The sequence below is a fragment of the Mesoplodon densirostris genome, chromosome 3, assembly GCF_025265405.1.
Source record: "Mesoplodon densirostris isolate mMesDen1 chromosome 3, mMesDen1 primary haplotype, whole genome shotgun sequence".
Classification (NCBI taxonomy): domain Eukaryota; kingdom Metazoa; phylum Chordata; class Mammalia; order Artiodactyla; family Ziphiidae; genus Mesoplodon; species Mesoplodon densirostris.
This window is the reverse complement of record NC_082663.1, coordinates 104407173-104427244: the sequence shown is the minus strand read 5'-3', so window position 1 is coordinate 104427244 and position 20072 is coordinate 104407173. Positions and strand designations below refer to the sequence as shown.

General features: G+C 35.6%; 1 protein-coding gene across 6 annotated transcripts in view; it reads right to left on the bottom strand.

Annotated features, from left to right (window-relative positions):
• Window positions 1–311: 311 nt before the first annotated feature.
• Window positions 312–20072, bottom strand: part of CSNK1G3 (casein kinase 1 gamma 3) — a 124395-nt gene continuing 104634 nt past the window's right edge. For 5 of the 6 annotated variants that reach the window (XM_060093288.1, XM_060093292.1, XM_060093290.1 and 2 more), the window contains 3 exons: window positions 11948–12054; window positions 11414–11437; window positions 312–1407 (listed from right to left, as the gene is read on the bottom strand). In XM_060093288.1, the coding sequence (XP_059949271.1) occupies window positions 1353–1407; window positions 11414–11437; window positions 11948–12054 (186 nt within the window). In that variant the 3' untranslated portion in view covers window positions 312–1352. The remainder of the gene's footprint in view (window positions 1408–11413; window positions 11438–11947; window positions 12055–20072) is intronic. The other variant, XM_060093291.1, reaches the window with a different exon arrangement.

Here is a 20072-nt window from a genome sequence, read left to right as displayed (position 1 = left end):
ACATAATTATCTTTCTAGCCAGTCTTTTTGTCTTAACTCTCTTTGCAAATTCTGGCTAGTAGAATGTGACAAAAGTATACCTGTGTCTTCATGGCTTAAAACAAAGCATACTTGAAAAGTGGAATGGGTTTCCTTTTTTTACAGAACCATTACTTTGTTCATATGCAGGCACTTCAAAAGACTATGGGGACAAAGCACCTGACCCATCCTCTCCAAAATAGTTTTCAATCATCAAAATTATGCTAAAAAGTAGGAAAATTCCAGAGAACCAGCAAAGTTGAATACAAGAGACTAATGTGCGCAGAGGGCAATAAAGTGACCCCGTTTTTATTGCTGAGGGTCTTTTTTTTAAATCAAAGGGCAAATAATTAATAAACAGACACCATTGTGTGGCACATCCAAAGTTTTCTGCTTAAGGAGAATGTAATCGTTCAGCAGCAGGTTCAGTGGGATCTCCTTAGACTTCAGCCTCATATGATGTGGTGAGATTCACATTTATTCCTTCTCCTTAGTGTATTTTTCAAAAAACTCCAACATATATCATTTCTCAAAGTATTCATTTCTTGCTGTCTAACATACATTACTATCTGGAAGCATAAAGTTACATTATACAAATATTTTGCATTTTTAAAAAATAAGCGCTTTTGCCACTTTGACAACACTGTACTTCACATAGTGGTGCAACAAAAGCAGAGCTCATATTTACCACACTACTTGTGATTCATTTTACCACTACCATCTGCCAAACCCATAGAGCTTTTTCCTCAGTACCTCTGGGCAGTAACTGTACCATGATTTCACAGAGAGAATGTTAGTATGACTCATGAATAGCAGTACCGACAGTAACAGTGAAATCAATGCAGATGTCACACAGATAATGATCTTCTCAAGGGATAACTTCTTTTAAATATTTGGGCAACTCTGTTTTCTCTGTTGCATTATCCACTGGGGAGAAAATTCCTCTTTGATTATTCTCTTACAGAAGTTATAAAAATCAGATTAGGTATATAACTGGTTGACATTTAAGATCCTGTACTGCTTTCTACAACAGGAGGAGAGCTTCTGAAAAATGTTCTACAGAACTGTAATTCATCAATACCACCTCATTGGTCCATTCCATTCAATGATGGGCAAAGCACTCATGTTTTGACAAAACTTTAAAGCTTCCATAAAAGTTAAATTAGAAAAAAATACGAATGTAAGACAACCACAAAATGAAGTATGAAAGTATGACATTTTTGTTTCTAACAGTGAGTCCTTGAAAATATATGTGGTCACTACAGAGATGATTTTAATCACAAGACAGCAGATGAACATGTAAGTAACTCCCCATGATCTGTCTGTGTCCAGAGTCATTTGTGGCGCTGTATGGTTTTCCTTTTCCTTCGTTTGAAAAAACAGCAGCACCTGCAGATGGAGGGAAATACTCCTTTTATTATAAAAATACTAAAATGTTGCAAAGTAAGGCTGCATCTATCATATTAACTTAAATGTCATAGAAAGCCACGGGCTAGTGCAACATAAACAGTGAACATACCAATGAAGCATATATATTAGTGAAACGATGGCAGAGTTGTTACTATCATTTCATCAGTGTGCCTTTTTAGAATAGCAAAACATTCTATGCAACATTAAAAGGAGCCACTAAACTGAAAAGGCTCTGCACGAAGACTAACTAAAAAGCCATAAAGTTCTGAACCCCAACTGATCCATCACATTCTATTTTAGATACTAATTTCTGGCAATGGCATGCTGTTATATAAAGTTCATCTTATGTATTCTTTCCCTTTTTTCCTGGTATTCATATATGATTGTTGAAGCCATTGTTAGAAAAGCAATAATGAGCCTAATTTGGGGATTTTATTTTCACTAAGAATTAGTTTAGATTCCAAAACTAAAAAGATAAATCCCCAAAACACTCTTCAACAAACATTTTCCATCATATTTACGAAGTCGAAGAGAGAAAATACATTAAATAGAATAAGAATGCTAAGATTGGCACTTTTAATTCTTTACAGGTTAAAGAAGGTCAAGCTTATCATAAGTTATTTTAATTAAGGTAAAAATATGCTTAATATTTAAAATAGCATAATCAAGGTGATTCAGTTTTGCAATTGAAAACTGATTCAGTTTTTGTAGTCTATTTAAGAAGTATCTGGTTTTTACTCCTAGGTGGAAAAAACATAGACATGATCCTTGAGAGAACTAGTTTTTCTCACAGTAAATTCTCCTAGTCATGAGAAGATGCAACACATGTAGAGCAATGCTGAGGTTGGTATGAACTGAAAGCTAAATGAAAATCACTGATCAGCAACTAACAAAACAAATACACACACATGTATATATATTCTAAAAGTCTAGCGTTCCTTCAAATAAAGGTCTGGCCATTTCCCCCTTCCATACCTAAAAGAAAGTCAATCTATCAGAATATCAAAGTATCACATATAGAGAGGCTCCTTTTTTTTTTTCCCCCACTGAAGTCCTTACAAAGATGTTCCTTTAATTCTTACCAGCCCACCTTCAAAAACAATATTAACTCAACATTTTCAAGCTAAGCATAAAATAAAAGAGACCATGGAGCTTCAGGTGTCCTATCCAGCAAAAGATCATGGAAGATGAAATAAAGGCTAGATATCATTATTTCTGTGAAATAAATGTAAACAAAAATCCACACTGTCCAGTTAAATTACATACTCTCCACTCACATTATCTTTAGTCAAAAATAATTTCAGACCATTTATTGGGATTTATGCCATAATTATGAAATCACTATGGGGCATTCAAAACCAAATTACACAATTGCATTTTTAAATTACATTCAAGTAGTACATAATGACTAGACCATGGAATGTGAATAATTCAAAATTGTATATATCAGCTGATAAAGATTCAACTAGAAATATGTGCCGTTATCAATCTTGACGGGTTTTACTCTTATTGAGGTAACTACCAGAAAGAATGGAAATAAATTACTCAATCAAGGGCCTTAAAAAGAGACACCACTGTAACAGAAGACTCTAGGCACAATATATTTTTCCTAGACTTAGAGAAGTAAGTCAAATTTTTCTGTTAGGTACCTAATACTTTCTCAAATCTGTTATGTATATTTTCTAAAATAAAAAAGCAAAACAAAAAACTACTAGGAGATAAAATCATTATTCTAAAAGGAACCTTTCAATTAAAAACTTAGAAAAGAGTTAGAAAATGTCCATATTGTAAAAAACAAAATATTAAAAAATTGGTATTTAAAAGAAAGACCAAATAATTAGAATATTAAATTTAAGAATATGGTCATATATCAATGGAATTTTATTGTTTAATATAAAGTTGTATTAACAATGTTCACTGTTCCTAAATAATGTCATTTGTCTTTTCAAATTCCAAAGTATATTCTTTTTAAAAGTTTTCTACTAATAAAGTGTTGTAAGATATACATAAGCCTTTTGGAATGGGGAATTGAATATCATAGATGTTTTGATGAACAAGTTCAAGTCTCAGCTTTACCACACTTGAATTAGCACTTCACTTTGTCTGATTTATTTTTTACCATTAATCTGCTTTCAGTTCTGAGAGTTGAGTGCTTCCTATTTCCTAGGTAATCTTTCCTTCCATTGTGTAAGTATTGTTGAACACAGAAAACTACTCCAAGCATTTATTTAAGATTAAATAAGATCTTCAAATGCATTATAATTGTAGAGAACTTTTAAAATCAAAAGCAATCTAAAAAAGACATCTATGTTTTAGAAATAAATCCCACTGAATAGAGTATACCCTTGAAATAGATTTGCCATTTGCCCAAGTAGAGCTGGCATGCTATTAAACTGACTACCACCAGAGGACAGCATTACTTTATGCAATATGAATGCATCCAAGTACAGAGAACAGAGATGCTCTCAAAATATGATATACTTACAGCAGTTAAGAAGGAAATTGATATTAACCGTGTGGCTGACTTCTTAAAAGTCATTATCAAAACAGCTGATTTATAGTCTTAGTGATTAATGAATTAGGTCTCATCTCAATTGCCCTGGGCACTCAGTCTAAAACAGTTTCTCGCATATGGCCACTCTGACACATGACCATGTTATTTTCCTCTCAGTACATAGTACTAATCTGAATTTATTTTATTTATTTATTTATTATCTACCTCCACATAGAATGTAAGTTTCCTAAGGTCTTGCTCACAGATACATCCCACAAATGGGCACAAAATTGGTACTCATTTAATACCTATTGAATTAATGAATGATTTGCCTCATAAATGCAACTAACTTCTAGAGTAAGAACCTGGTCAAAATTCTAAAGCATGTTCTAAAGCTAAAGTTCTTACCCTTGGGCCACAGACCCTAGTGAAACCTTACAAAATACAGATTTTAGTGCCCGTGGAAGCTTTTCTGGAGAGAGATGATTTGCACCAAATTCTTAAAGGACTCTGAATCACAAGCAGCACTGCTTTCTAGATCCAACTGCCAGGTCACCCTCCTGCGTCTCCATTTGAAATATGAGGTCTCGTCCTGGATGCAATAAGCTGACTACTGGAGATACTGAGTGGACACCATGTCATCAGTTCATACGACAGCAGGCAAATGCGTAAAAAGAAACCATGTAATTTTAACTTGGTACAGTTGGGGCGCAGGTGGTATCGGAAACAACAACTGCAAGTAACAGCACAGATTCTAGGAATCAGCACATAGAGAAGTTTTCACAGATGACGTGAGCAAGTTATTTTATCAATAAATTAAATTATCTGGTCTTAGAAAATAACTCACACCTTTACAATTTTCAAGGATATTTTCTCTCCTTGCTGCTCAGTGGCTACATTTTCGTATCCACTATTTCATACCTCATGTGGGGTCTCCTCAGATCTAGGCTACTGACAACTACCTTGGGGAAAGAATAAGCTGACCAGACATTTAAATCATGTTCTTGTCAATGATTCTCTTTTTCTTGGCTCTTTGTTGATTATTCCTTGTGTGGTTCCAGTGAGCCAATACGCCCTCACAAGTCAGGTTCATACTTCTGACCTGATCATTTGGTGGCTAGCCTAGAAGCTTTGAAGCCACACCTCTAGTCTTAAATCATTTGGGAATAAATGTTAAGTTCTGCTTCTGATGAACATTAAGGCTGTTGCTTGAAATACTGTTTAGGTAGGAAACAAGAAATCATGATGGGTCAATGTCCTAAACTCTGTAGAAAACAAAGATGATAATAGCCAAGGTTTTCCTATTGACATCACACCACCATTTCCCGTTATTGATTGCCCTTTTCTTCTTGGAGAATATGGCTTGTCTTCCTGGATTTATGTCATATACTTTCTTCTCAAAAGTTTACCCAGAAACTGAAGTATGTTCCTCTGTCTGGATCTGAAGTTTGGGTTTTTTTTTTAATTTAAAATAAAGTTTCTTCTTGATTTTACATTTTTTTTTTATCATTTTTACTGCAGTATAATTGCTTTCCAATGGTGTGTTAGTTTCTGCTTTATAACAAAGTGAATCAACTATACATATACATATATCCCCATATCTCCTCCCTCTTGCATCTCCCTCCCACCCTCCCTATCCCACCCCACTAGGTGGTCACAAAGCACCGAGCTGATCTCCCTGCTTCTCACTAGCTATCTATTTTACACTTGGTAGTATATATAAGTCCATGCCAGTCTCTCACTTTGTCCCAGCTTACCCTTCCCCCTCCCCGTGTCCTCAAGTTCATTCTCCCATTCTCTACGTCTGCGTCTTTATTCCTGCCCTGCCCCTAAGTTCTTCAGAACCAGTTTCTTTACGATTCCACATATATGTGTTAGCGTACAGTATTTGTTTTTCTCTTTCTGACTTACTTCACTCTGTATGACAGTCTCTAGGTCTATCCACCTCACTACAAATAACTCAATTTCGGTATTTTTTATGGCTGAGTAATAGTCCATTGTATATATGTGCCACATCTTCTTTATCCATTCATCTGTCGATGGACACTTAGGTTGCCTCCATGTCCTGGCTATTGTAAATAGAGCTGCAATGAACACTGTGGTACATGACTCTTTTTGAATTATGATTTTCTCAGGGTATATGCCCAGTAGTGGTATTGCTGGGTTGTATGGTAGTTCTATTTTTAGTTTTTTAAGGAACCTCCATACTGTTCTCCATAGTGGCTGTATCAATTTACATTCCCACCAACAGTGCAAGAGGGTTCCCTTTTCTCCACACCCTCTCCAGCATTTATTGCTTGTAGATTTTTGATGATGGCCATTCTGACTGGTGTAAGGTGATACCTCATTGTAGTTTTGAGTTGCATTTCTCTAATGATTAGTGATGTTGAGCATCGTTTCATGTGTTTGTTGGCAATTGGTATATCTTCTTTGGAGAAATGTCTATTTAGATTTTCTGCCCATTTTTGGATTGGGTTGTTTGTTTTTTTGATGTTGAGCCACATGAGCTGCTTGTAAATTTTGGAGATTAATCCTTTGTCAGTTGCTTCATTTGCAAATATTTTCTCCCATTCTGAGGGTTGTCTTTTCGTCTTGTTTATGGTTTCCTTTGCTGTGCAAAAGTTTTTAAGTTTCATTAGATCGCATTTTTTAATTTTTGTTTTTATTTCCATTTCTCTAGGAGGTGGGTCAAAAAGGATCTTGCTGTGATTTATGTCATAGGGTGTTCTGCCTATGTTTTCCTCTAAGAGTTTGATAGCATCTGGCCTTACATTTAGGTCTTTAATCCATTTTGAGTTTATTTTTGTGTATGGTGTTAGGGAGTGTTCTAATTTCATTCTTTTACATGTAGCTGTCCAGTTTTCCCAGCACCACTTATTGAAGAGGCTGTCTTTTCTCCATTGTACATCCTTGCCTCCTTTATCAAAAATAAGGTGACCATATGTGTGTGGGTTTATTGGATCTGAAGTTCTTAGCTGTCCCTACAATGACTCACTGGCTCATCCTCCGGTTGAGGGACTGTTGGTACCTGCCAGACCCCACCCACTTAGGACTCCAGAACCTAGCCTCTCCTTGTCTGGTTGATGAGTATACCGAAAATATCTTTCATGACATCTAAACTTTAGTGCATTGACAAAGGATTTTTCCCCTTAAAACTTGGAGTGTAATTTCATTTCTTTAGGTCTCTCGATTATAAAAATGAGAAACTGTTTGGTTAGGCTAGTAAGTTTAGATCAGAGAGCAAGACCATGTAACTACTCTAACTAAGAACTTGCAGACCCATCCTCACCTTCAATTTCTTCCTCTCCATCCATGTGCAATTAGTTCTTCAAGTCTGAAATGACTTTTAAAGTCTCCCCACCCTCTCATGCTGGCTTAGTTCATAACTTCTTGTCTCCACCACGGCCAAGAGCCTTTTAACTGACTTCTAGTGTAAGACCCTCCTCTCTCCAATCTGCCATCCAAACTTCCCCCATCATAATATGGCCATGCCCTTTTCCTCTTAAATCTCAGCAATGGTTCTCCACTGTCTGAGGCATTAAGTCCACACAGCTTTTAAAATTTGGTTCCAACCTATTTTTACTCTCCTCTCAGTCTCATCCTCCATCAGCCTTCCTTACCAGGCAGCCTGTACTTTAGGAGGAAGGAAGGAAAGGAGGGAGGAAGGGAGGGAGGGAGGGAAGGAGGGAATGGAGATTTTCTGCAATCTGAGGAACCCCAGGAAGCAATGTAAGTCTCAAACTGCTGAATTAATTTTCTTAAGATTCAATCTGATTATACCATTTCTTGGCTTAAAACCCACAGCATGTTTTCTTGTGCTAAGAAAGATCATGTCCAATTTATTTATATTTTACCTTGCTACTAAAGGCCCTTGGAGATTGGGCACTTAGCCTATCTCAGTTCCCATTAATATATTCACACTCTCCATGTGCACAGGTTACTACTCAAACTAACCCATTCTTTCCTTGCTCCACAGTGTTGCTCAACCTCTTCTTCTCTCTGACCCCCATTACCTTGCCAAATCATACTCATCTTTGAAAACTACTGCAAATGTATCCTTACCCACGAAGACTTCCCGATCTTCAGCTAGAAGTGCATACTCCAGTCTCTGAACTCCATACTGCTAATCCTATAATACCTTGCTTTAGACCAGTGATTCTCAATCCTGGTTGCTCCTTAGAATCGGCTTCAAGGCATTTTCAAAATACTGGTAACCAGACCCTACCACTCAGAAAGTACAGCTTAAGTATTGGCATATTTTTAAAACTCCCCAGATGATTGTGACATGAAGCCAGGGTGAGAACCACTATGTAAAAGTCACTGGTGTACTTACTATCTTCTCTAATGGAACAAAAGGGCTTTGACTTATCTTTATAATCATCATATTACCAAACACACAATACTGTTCAGTAAATGATGGAAAGGGGGAAAAAAGAGAAACAGAGAAACAAAGGAAAAAAGATGACTTCACAATACTTAAAAACTCAATAACTAAACTTAAAGGAAGCCTTGTTCTCCTAAATTCCTGGAAGAAATGATGAGGGTGCTATCATTTGTATCACCTGCCTTAAAAAAAAAATTCTCCACTACAGTAAAAAATGGTAAGGCAAAATCTCATTACTAATTAAGGAGCCACTTTATCTTGGGGGAAGAGACTATTTTCCATCACTTGGAAATCATACATTTACCCCATGAGGTACTATTCTAGGAAACATGAGACTCTAAAATATCCGTTGTAGAATACATTCTAGTAATGAGATGGGGTGAGAGGGATCTCTGTCAATCAGAGGTAAGAAGAAAAGAAGGAAGTAGGAAACAAATTCTGAAAAAGAATTCTAAGGAGGTCTCTAGCTACCCATAAAATGGTGGAAGAGAGAAGAGAAGCGTTAGATGCAATTCAGAAAAAGAAATCATGCTCACATTTCTTAATCACAGACTAAGAGGATATAAGGAATGCAATAATAAGCCTGTAGGAATGTCAGAATAACCCTGATTAAAGACAAGACAAAATGTGTGTTTTAAAAGAGTTTTTAACTAGTGGAGAGTTAGGGAAGTTCTGAGGATTTCTGTAACCCATCTGGAATAAAGCTTCACTGAAATCATGGATTGCTATCCATTTTTCTAAATAACTGCTTTATTCAGATATAATTCACACATCATTAAATTCACCTTTTAAAAGTGTACAATTCAGTGGTTTTTAATATATTCAAAGAGTTTTGCAGCCCTCACCGCTACTTAACTTCAAAACATTTTCTTCACCCCATAAAGAAACCATATAACCTATCAGCAGTCACTCCCATCTTCCTCAAAGCTGCCGGAGGCAATCACTGTCTATTTTCTGTCTCTATATATTTGCTTATTCTGGATATTTCATGTAAATGGATCATATAATACGTGGCCTTTTATGTCTGGCTTGTGTCACTTAGCATCATGTTTTCAATTTCATTTTTTATACTGTTAACTGATAGTCCATTGTATGGATACACTACATTATGTAGTCAATTATTTAGTAATAATTTGTTGAGGTCTTGGGGATCTTAAGATAAAAAAGACCTTGTTTTTAAGAAATCCAAGAAGTTTCAAGAAGTGAGAGATAGATAAAGAGAATAACATATCAATGGCCGACTTAAGGAACTGACGGAACACAGACTTCAGAATGGAAAATGAGGCTGGGAAAGACAGGCAGGAGCCAGACCATGAAAGGCATGAAGGGCCTGGTGCCTTGCCAAGTGATCTAGACTTGACGCTCTATGCAAAAGAGAACCTCACTTCAGGAAGAGCCTTCCCACCATTTTCCTTTTTCTCATCTTCCAACACCTACAGATAAAAACCCAAACCATAAATACACACACACACGCCCATCTCAGCTAAATAAATTATTACTCATTCTTCAAAGCCCCCTCCAAAAAAGCATTCTCTGACTATCCTGTCAGTAAACACTCATTTTCTTTACAAGCTCTAACGGATTTTTCATATCTTTTTCATAGTATTTATCATACATTGATAAATGCTAAAACAACTGCAATTACCCCCGCTGGAGTATGATCTACTTAAGGGCAAGGATAGTATCAGATATTTCTGAAATCCAAGCAGTGTAACTGTTGAATGAATACATGGAAAAATGTAATAGATTTGGTGGAAAGCAGGTCTCTCAGAGGATGCGAACACAGAAGAGCCAGTTTCAGTGAAGAGTGGTGTGAAGGTAAAAATACAGAACACTGACGGAAGAGGCACAAGCCTGGGAAGAGCACAGATGAGAGGTCACTGGCAGCTGGAAGCGGAGAAACAGATAGGTGTGATAATGGCAACTGAGCACCTGCCATGTGCCAGACAAAATACCTGTGCTTTATCACATTTAATTTTCTCAACAACCTATGAGGCAGCTATTATTAGCCTCATTTTACAGGAAAAGAAACAAGCTTGATGAAGGAAACAAACAGTGGCAGAAGTAGGATTCTACAACCTACGTTTAATTGCAAAGGCTATGTGCATTCTTATCTGCCACATGCCACCCACCTTTATAACTCTGCTTAAGATTGCACAAGCACATATATACTGTTGCTTTTATTTCTGACGTAAAAATACAAAAGTATGTAGCTGACTAATTATATCCTGAAATCCACCAAACTAAGTCATACTGACCATGAATAAATTCCACAGTCAAACTGGTTAAAATGGACATTTGATCATTACTCTTTAAAAAGAAATATCCACAAACGTTTCCTCATCTTGCAGCCAGCAAATGAGCACTTATGTAAGGTTCCCTTTGGATATGAGTAGATGAGTAACTGTTCCAAAATTTACTAATTTAAACAACTGTCTTTATTCACTCCAAGGCTGACTCAAAATTTGTCCTGAAATTGAGCGAAGCATTTTAAACACAGCATTATAACTAAAGGCAAGGGCAAGAAAATAGTTTAAATTCAACATTATTGCAACAGATAAGAATATTATTTTTCATAATATCTGTAATTAGCAGGAACTATTTAGATGAGGATTATTCATAACACTCTCTCACTATAGTTTATCATGAAATTTATCAATGTATACCATGTGTATTCAATGGCAATATAATTAGTAAGTGAAATACTGGTTTAGTGATACTATTGCTATGGGTATTTAACAATTACAAACAGGAAAAAAAGAAAGCTTAACTCAAAAACTTGCCTTTCTATTTAAAATAGCAAATAAAGCCTGTGTTACAAAACAAATACATAAGCGCAAGCAAGGTTGGTGTATCATCTACTCAATAAAAAAGTGCCCCCAAATCTATGTCACTTGAAGCAAAAAAGTTGCAGCAGGCAAAAGAGCTCCTCAATTATTTCTTGCTTTTCAGAGCTAATGTAAATGACATCAAATACTTTTGGACAACTTTTACCAATTATAATTTCTATGTTGAAAAGTTTGTTTTTAAAAAACACAAAATGGTGCTAAATCTTTGAAATTACAGTCAACGGAGCTATTTCTGCCTGCCTACACTTGAGAACTCACCACATGTTCAACACTTTCTGGCAGCTAAACACAAAAAAAATACAAGGAAAAAGAGAGAGAGAGAAAGAGAGATCATCAGAAACTGCCCACATTGAAATTATCACATTGTTTTTCAAGCTTAATTTTTTTCCAAGCAGAACTATTATAATTTACTTTAACAAAAAAAAGTAACTTAAAACTAATATTAATACATGCAGCATACAAAATTATTTATTCATATGTTTACAGAAAAAATGAGCATCTATAGTATAGCAATAACTTTCATGCATCTACATTCCTAAAAATAAAAAAATGCTGTTAACTCTAAATAAGAATTTGAGCATAGTTCTTAAATAACTATTTTTGTATTATTAAAACATCTACTGAAATAGCTCTATTTTAAACTTAGTGATTAAAATAATTAAACATACCACTTGTTTTGCATGCATCTATTCCTTGAAAAAAATTTCCTTAAATAACTGTAATGACTATAAATCTCAAACATGCACAGTTTAAGAAAAAAAAGTTACTAAATCAGGCAAAACCAATACATACTTGGTTTCATCCATCACTTCTACTTCCGTAGGGGCTGTGATAGGTGCATTTGAACGTCCTGCAGTAGGGTCATCTGTGTTTAATTCTCCATTTGTAGAACTTACAACCTGCAAAAAAGAAAAAATACACATACACACATACACACAAACACACACACACACAAAGTAATAGGTTATACAATGATAAACATAAAGTATTTAAATTAGAAAGTTAATATGAGGAACACAAAACAATTAGTATGCAGTTGTTCATAACTGAATATACTAATAGGTCTACATTTTATTAAAGATAAGGTCACTCATTATTTGCTTTGCAACTTACTTCCTTTTCATCTTGAGATCTGTCCTCTGGTTTTTAAGGCTAACGCAATCAGTTCCCTCTTGTGTGCCAATATCTTTTGGTACCTTGCTACATCATGAATTACTTCCTTTGGAAACTTCAATATTGTTCCTTCCAATGGATCCTTCATTTCAATCAGTAATCATGCTCAGGTCTCACTCTCATGTTGCCCATTCATTCACCCAGTTGTTCAAGCTCCAAATCCAGAAGTTACTGTGATTCCACTCTTTGACTTAAACCATCAGCAGATCCGCTTAAATCCTCCCCTGACACACCCCCCAAACCTAATCGGTCCTCCCCACTCTATGACTACCAGATCTGCAGTCCAGACCACATTATCTCTTCAGTGAAGAAGAGCAAAAACCTATTATTGGTCTGCTTTTACCCGTGTCCACCTCCCATTAATGGATTGTCTACACAACAACCAAGGTGCTCCTTTTAAGATGTAAATTAGATAACACATAATTCTCTGCTTAAAGCTCTTCTAATGTCAACTTCCTGGTTTCATTTAAAATAAACATCCATACTCTTTACTCCAATTTACAAAGCCCCACAAGATCTGAATCCTGCCTACCTCTCTGATCTCATAGCACTTGCCCTTTGCTCACTAGCCTCCAACCAATGTCAAGGTTATTTCCACCTTAAGGCCTTGGCACTATCTATTCTCACTCCCTGGAATTCTCTTCTTGCTTATTGTCTGTCTTCTTACCTTTCAGATTCTCAGAGAACATCTCTAAAACAGGACTTTTCCAACATACAAGCTAGAACTTCCATGAAGACACACTCTTACATGTTATACTTCACTTTTAATTCTTTGTATAGCATTTATCCATGTTGATGTTTTTCTGATTGACTGATTGATGTGTTTCTTGATACCCACCCCCATCTCCATTAAAATTAAGCTCCATAACAGCAAGATCCTTGTGTTGTTCCCCAAGAGATTTCCCCACTCTATCTGGCACAGAATAGGCAATCAATAAATACTTGTTGAAATAAATGAATACATGCATGCATGTATGAAATCTTAAAGCAAGATAAAAACCATAACAAAACTCCCAAATTCTCTTGGTCTTACAAAGTGACCTTACTGTCTTATCTCTTGTTTTCCTCCAAACTTCTTGAAAACTATTGTCTTAATTTCCCACTTCTATTTCTATAAAATTCTCCATTTATTCCTTAACTCCTCCCAATCTACACTCTGTCCCTACATCAGAACTCAAATAAGAGTTTATTTGAAGGTTGCCAATGATTCCTAGAAAATATGTTAATAGTCTTTGTTCAGTCTTCATTTGCCTGCACATCTCCCTATGACTTGGCACCAGCTAATAACTTTGGAGTAAGACGAATCTAGATTCAAAACCTAGTTCTACCACTTACCAGCTATGTGACCCTGGAAAGACATCTTACCTGGCTAAACCTCAGTGTTCTCAACTATGAAATTGGAAACATAAGTATCCATTTAATAAGGTTGATATCAGGATGAGATGAAATTAATATATAAAGCGCAGTGACTGGCATATAGTAAGAGTTCAACAAATGGTGGCCATCATTATTACTGTCAGTCTGACCTAAAGTGTGGCTTCAACTGTCATCTCTATGTAAAGGATTCCCTGAGCCTAACCACTCACCCACATGGCCAGTTAGCTAGACCAAGTTTGGCACCTCACTCAGTATTTCTAAAACCAAATTTATCATACTCCCTTTTAAATCTGTTACTTTCCCTATACTTCCTATTTCTATTAAAGCCCTAGCCTCTTCCCAGACCTCCAGGCTCAAAAATCTAAGAATCATTTTTAATGCTTTCTCTATCTGATCTCTTTATAATGTAACAAGGGCCTAAGCATCAGAGTTGACAGGTGACTACTAGACTTAAGACTTCCATTTACGGAAGCCCATATTTCTAAAACTTAAGTTCTAAGAGGCTACAACACGTCAGGCACTGCTCTAGGAACTTGGAATACCATAGTAAACAAGAGAGACGAACATCCCTGCCCATGTGGACTTAACAGTCTAGTTTGGAGAAATATGCTCTCTCCCCACCAACTCAAGAAGAATAAACAGAAATCAATCAATGTATCTAGATTAAGTCATGATTTATATATATCCTATATGGAACAAGTAAGTACTTAGAAATGCATTTGTGCCTACAGCTGAAAATATAAAACTGCCTTCATCATCTTTAGAGGCAATCCAATGGGAGGAATACTCCTATGTCTAAGTCGCCCTCTCTGCTTCTGTGGCACCTGCTTCCTCCTTTCTGTCATTCTATTGATCTCTGTGGCCCTGTGTCAATTTTTTCTCTTAAAACTCTCCCTCTTTCTGAACACATTAAAACATACTTATTTGTTGTAATTACTGAATATAATTGGGTTCTTTATTCTTAATTTTTTAAATGTCAGAGCCTCTGCAATGAACTGGAAAGGAATTAGAAAGCAGAATTCTTATCCTATACTCTTGTATTCTCCACCACCTTTAACTAGCAGAGTGTCTTGCATGTAGTGTGGATAATCGAAACAGTTCACTGAACAATTTCCATTGTTCTTTCCTTAACAATAATTATTCAATGGGTTTCTTTTCCCACTTTTGTTCAATAGCCCTAAATAGGTGGAGGGAGGCCCCTCAACTTATAGGTAGCTCCCCAAAAGTGTCTTTCCCTACTTAAGCAGCACAAATGAAAATTTGAAACTCAAGTACTCTAAATTTCCAGCAACAGTAACTATATATGCATTATAATGACAAAATCTGATTTATGTCACTTCACAGACAGTCATAAGTGACTTTAACAGTCTTTATTTTAGTGAAATGTTTCAAGTTTCATTCTTCCTGGCTGATCAGAACCAGATCAAAAGGAAGTAACATCTGACTTTATGAATTTTTTTAATGTAATTTTCCCTGGGCTTCCCAGATTCCCTAACCCTCTGAGTAAAGGCCAATATCCCAGGGTCAGAAGAGAATCAATGTGGTGACAGAGTTCCGTGAAGCTGACCAACTTAAAAGTAGTGATGTGAGAATGTATCACAGCATTAAAATTGTTTCCACTTAAGAAAACTAGTGGTCTTTTTGCAAACAGATTTTAGAGGAAGAAACAAAGACATAATATTATAAATAATGTGTCAATATTGGCTTATTTATGTAAGCCAATTTTTGAAGAATGATTCCATTTAGGTGACATTTCTAGAATTATAACTCACACTAGAACATAAGCGTCTCTGAAATATTAGTGTTTATCAGGCTCCTTAACGAAAGTATATCTAAAAATCACAGATGCCTTGAGGTTTGACATTTCAAAAGAAAATTCAGGGTTTTTGTTGCTGCTGTTCTTGTTCTTAAAGAAAATTTCTGTTATTTCCACTTGATAAGAAACTTAGTGCAATTCTTGTTTTAAGAGGTTTATAAAAAAGGCAACTAGGCCAAGTTTTACTATCACTGTATCAGAGTTGAAGGGGAGGCGGTGGGGAAACAGCGTGCAGCTAAGCGTGGGAGAAAAACAATGGTCCATTTAATGACTGCCTGCCCAATCTAATTCCAAAAGAAGTCATTCTCATGGACTTGAGTACAAAGATAACACATGGTATATTTGTGATCAACCATGTCAAAAGGCCAATTAATACGGTTTCCAAATATAATTCATTCAAATTAGTTACACTACTATCTTCCTAATTTGGAGTCTTGAAGAATGGTACCAAGCGCTCGGTAGAGGCACAATATATTAATTAACCAGATCTTCATCTATCCAATAAATATATTAGAAATATTAAAATATGATCTATTTTACTTACCCACTCAGCTTTTTCTAAAAGTCATCTATAAGAAAGCACACTAGTAAATAAGATATAGTTAAAAGAGTAACTTCCAAAGAGTTTATTGGACCTGTGCTAGGGTTCACATAACTATATGAAACCAACTTTCTAACATATTCTAAAAGCTATAGAGTTACAATTAATATTCTTGATATTCCAACTGATAATCCAAAGGCCCAGTGACATTCTCACTGACTTCCAACAAAGAGAAACCAAAACCGATTCTCAATCTAAAGTTCACTTACAGAAGTATTAAGCAGAGCACTCTATTCTTTGAGTATTTCAGTCTTTCGAGATGTTACTGTAAATGTTACTGGCAAAGTGCTAAATTCCTTAACTTGAGATATCTGGTTTTCTTTAATTAACAATAATCTTTTGATGTTCACACTACCTGCCCTTTGTTGCAAAACTCCTATTTATCCTAGCTCCCCCCATCACCTCCTTGGAGCAGTTCTCTAAGGGTTACTTGACATGCTGCTTTCTGGGCTTGACATACTAAAACTTCCTGCCAAATTAAACATAACTCTAAACTTTTAGGTTGTGAATATATATTTTTAGTCGACAAAACCACAGCATTTAAAAAGTCTCCTGCCTTTTGTTTTGGGAAAAGCGAGCTCAGTTTACACTATATTCTCTTCCCTACTATAGTAGTTATTAAAATCTTTCTTTACTGCCAGAAAAAAAAAAAAAGAATATCGAAACAAATGTGTAATGCTGATCTACCCCAATTATAACTAAACAAGGAATTCCCTAAACTAAATAAAAAAGATGAACTGGAAATTATTTATGTAATAAAGGCAGCAACTACTCTCCTTCCACAACCTCCCTCTCTTATTCAGACTTCAGTACCCCAGAAAACAATGAATAGAAAGATATGACTGTTCTAGTCACTCAATTCTTTTCCTTGTTAGTACCTCAGTGTTTTCAAAGACTTGATAAAGAAAACTGAAACTGGTTATCTGAAACATTTTAGAAAGGTCTGCATTAACAATTAGCATGATGGAGAACTGACTCAGATATGACATCTATTACTCTTCTGACTTTTAATCACATATGTTTTCTTACCGTTTCAGGATACATTTGTCTAATTCTTTTTCTGTTATCGTCACCTGTATCTGTATTTCTGAAGTGACACTGACTAAAATATCAGACTGCTTATTACAACAATTAATGTTATTCTTACATTTCATAATGTTATTCTGGCTGCATAACACATCTGCACCACTTGTGATTCTGTCCTTTTTTCCCCAGTGTCACATTGTTCCTTAAATGCAAAGCAGAGGAGCTTTCCAAACAATCAGAAGGTATCCCATACCATGTAAAATAGTAGTGCCCTTAACAGCTGTCTTCTTCCCTCTGCTTGCCATGCCCTCTCAGCTTTTTTTGGATCAGATTTTTAGTTAGCATCGAGCTCCATGGACTGTGTTACAGTGAAAGGCTCAACACAGTGGAATTAGAGACTAGTACTATCTGCTGCCAGCGGTACATTTTGAAACCTAATTTTGGAAATCCTGATTTGCCAGGTAGAAAATATCAGAAAGGGATAACTGACCCATCCCTTTCCCTCAACCCCCATACCCAACTAAATTCTATCTTCTAATTATCTTTCAAGTCCTTTTATTTCTCTTCATCTCCACTACCCATCATCTCTCCTCAGCTGTGGACTTTTGAGTTGTGTCCTTGCCTTAGACTTGTCTCCCTTCAATCTAGTCTCCAGCAAAAGTAAGCTTTGTAAATACTAACCTAATCAAGTTAGTTCTCTATCTAATTCTCTTTATGGCTACCCAATACCCTCAGACCAAAGTCCAAATTTAATAACAAGACCTTTTAGGTCCTTCACGATTTGCCTCCTGCCTACCTGTCAGTCTCATTTCTCAATACGTACCAGCTTGACCAAATTGCATTTAATTCCTCAATCTGTCAGTCTCTCCTCCACAGTCTTAGGTATGTTGTTTTCTCTGCCTGGTACACTCCTTTCTTAACCCCTTCTACCTTCTTCGACTGCTAAGCCCTACTGATTATTCACTGAAAATGTGTGAAAAAATAGAATATAAATAATACCATTTTTTCCAGGAAAACTTAACCTGCTAAACCCAAGTTAGGTGCTTCTACTATATGTTCTCATAGCACCTTGTACTTTCTCCACTTATCACACTGCCTGTTTATTAGCTTTCCCATTAACTGAAAGCTCCACGGGGACAGGCACCATATTTGTTACTCTCCCTTTTATTCAAAGAACCTAGCACAGTGCCGAGCACCCAGTAGACATTTATATATATTTGCTGAATAATGAATAGCCAAGAAACTGAAAGTGCTAGGTTTAAGCTTCTCAGCCATATTTATTACCAGTGATTCTAAGGGGAGCAGGAGGGGGCATACTTGTTCCCCTAAGAGCTTTTCCAAAACACATAAAAGCCAAGAACAGATTCAAAATAAACTCTTTAAGGCATTTGAATATTATTCTTAGTCTCTTAAGTGGGAAAAATGTATCAAATGTATAGCATTATCCTTCTGGTTAGTAAATTAACATGATTTCACTAAAGATACAGAATAAAATTAGATAAATCCCATTTCACAATGCATTCGTTTGGCTGTATCTCTATACTTCACTTCTCAGAGATGGATGAAAATACTAGTCAAGTTTCTTAATTTGCAAAAGTAATAGATTATTCTACTATTTAGTACTTCCTAAGCCCCAGCCTCTATGCTAAATACTCTTTTTTAAAAATTCTCACAACAAAACCATGAGGTAGAGCTATTATTATCTCTATGTCACTGATGAATAATCTAAGGTACAGAATTTGAACTTACGCTTATGCTGCTCACCACAATTAAATCAACTTGGTAACCTATATGTCTGATCTGTAATAATATACATAATAATTGTGAAAAGATAAGGAGTTCAAATGTAGACTCCAACGTGCAGTTCCTATTAAAAGAACATGTGAAATAATGAGTATCTGAGGATTTTTCTGTAGGTCCAGTCAGCTGGCATACATTTTATTAACAGATACCAACCTACTTATTTTGGAAATGTCTTTCCTGAGAAACCATTTGATGGTATGTCCTTAGTATCTGTTGAGGATAATTTTATCAATTGCCATTTAAAGTCTTTATATTTCTTGCAAAGCTAATACTTGAAACATTGTTCAACAGGTGGTTTAAGAACCATAGAACAAAGAACCTCAAGGCAAATTTTACTCATACTTTTGTATTAGTAAAAAGATTTTTCTCTTTATCAGATAATGAGAATGAAAGAACACATTGTTTTCCTTTCTTCCTTCATTCAAAGTCAAATATAGTATTCAATTATTGTAATAATCATATTAGCTCAGATTTAAGGCACTTTTATTTCCACTATTATTAATTTTTAAATTACAATTTCATTAGTCCAATTATACCAGTGTCATATTATAACTTTTCAAATTTTGAAAGTGGGTAGGATAAAAATTATAAATAAATTCAACATTTTGGAGTGGGGCAAGATTCAGGCATGATCTTACTTAGGCTGCTAGCAAATTCTTCATGACAGTAAAACTACCTTAATGTTCATCACATCAAGTTAGTTAATTCCGGAAGTAAATGAAAAATAATGTAAAATTTTTTGTCTTACTTATGTATTACCAGAATTCTAGTAAGTAAACTGATCACTTACGGAATATTAGAATGAAGCCAGATGTAATCTCTACAAGGCAGAAAAGTTTTAAAGAGATGATGAGAGATGAGCAGAGTTGAAATATATCTTTGAGAACATGTGAAAAAATAGAACAAAGTTTTTGAGTGATGAGCCAATAATCAAACTCATTCACCCTTTGATAGTCCAAAGAGATCCCATGAGCCATCTTTGGGAATTCCACAAAGTAAGAAAAAACTAAAGATAAATTTGTGGTAATGGTACAGAAGTGGTAGGAGAGCTTTCTAATAGTGTCTTAACTATTACAGATTTCCCTGAACACTGAGCAAGACACCTGCTATAAAAACATACA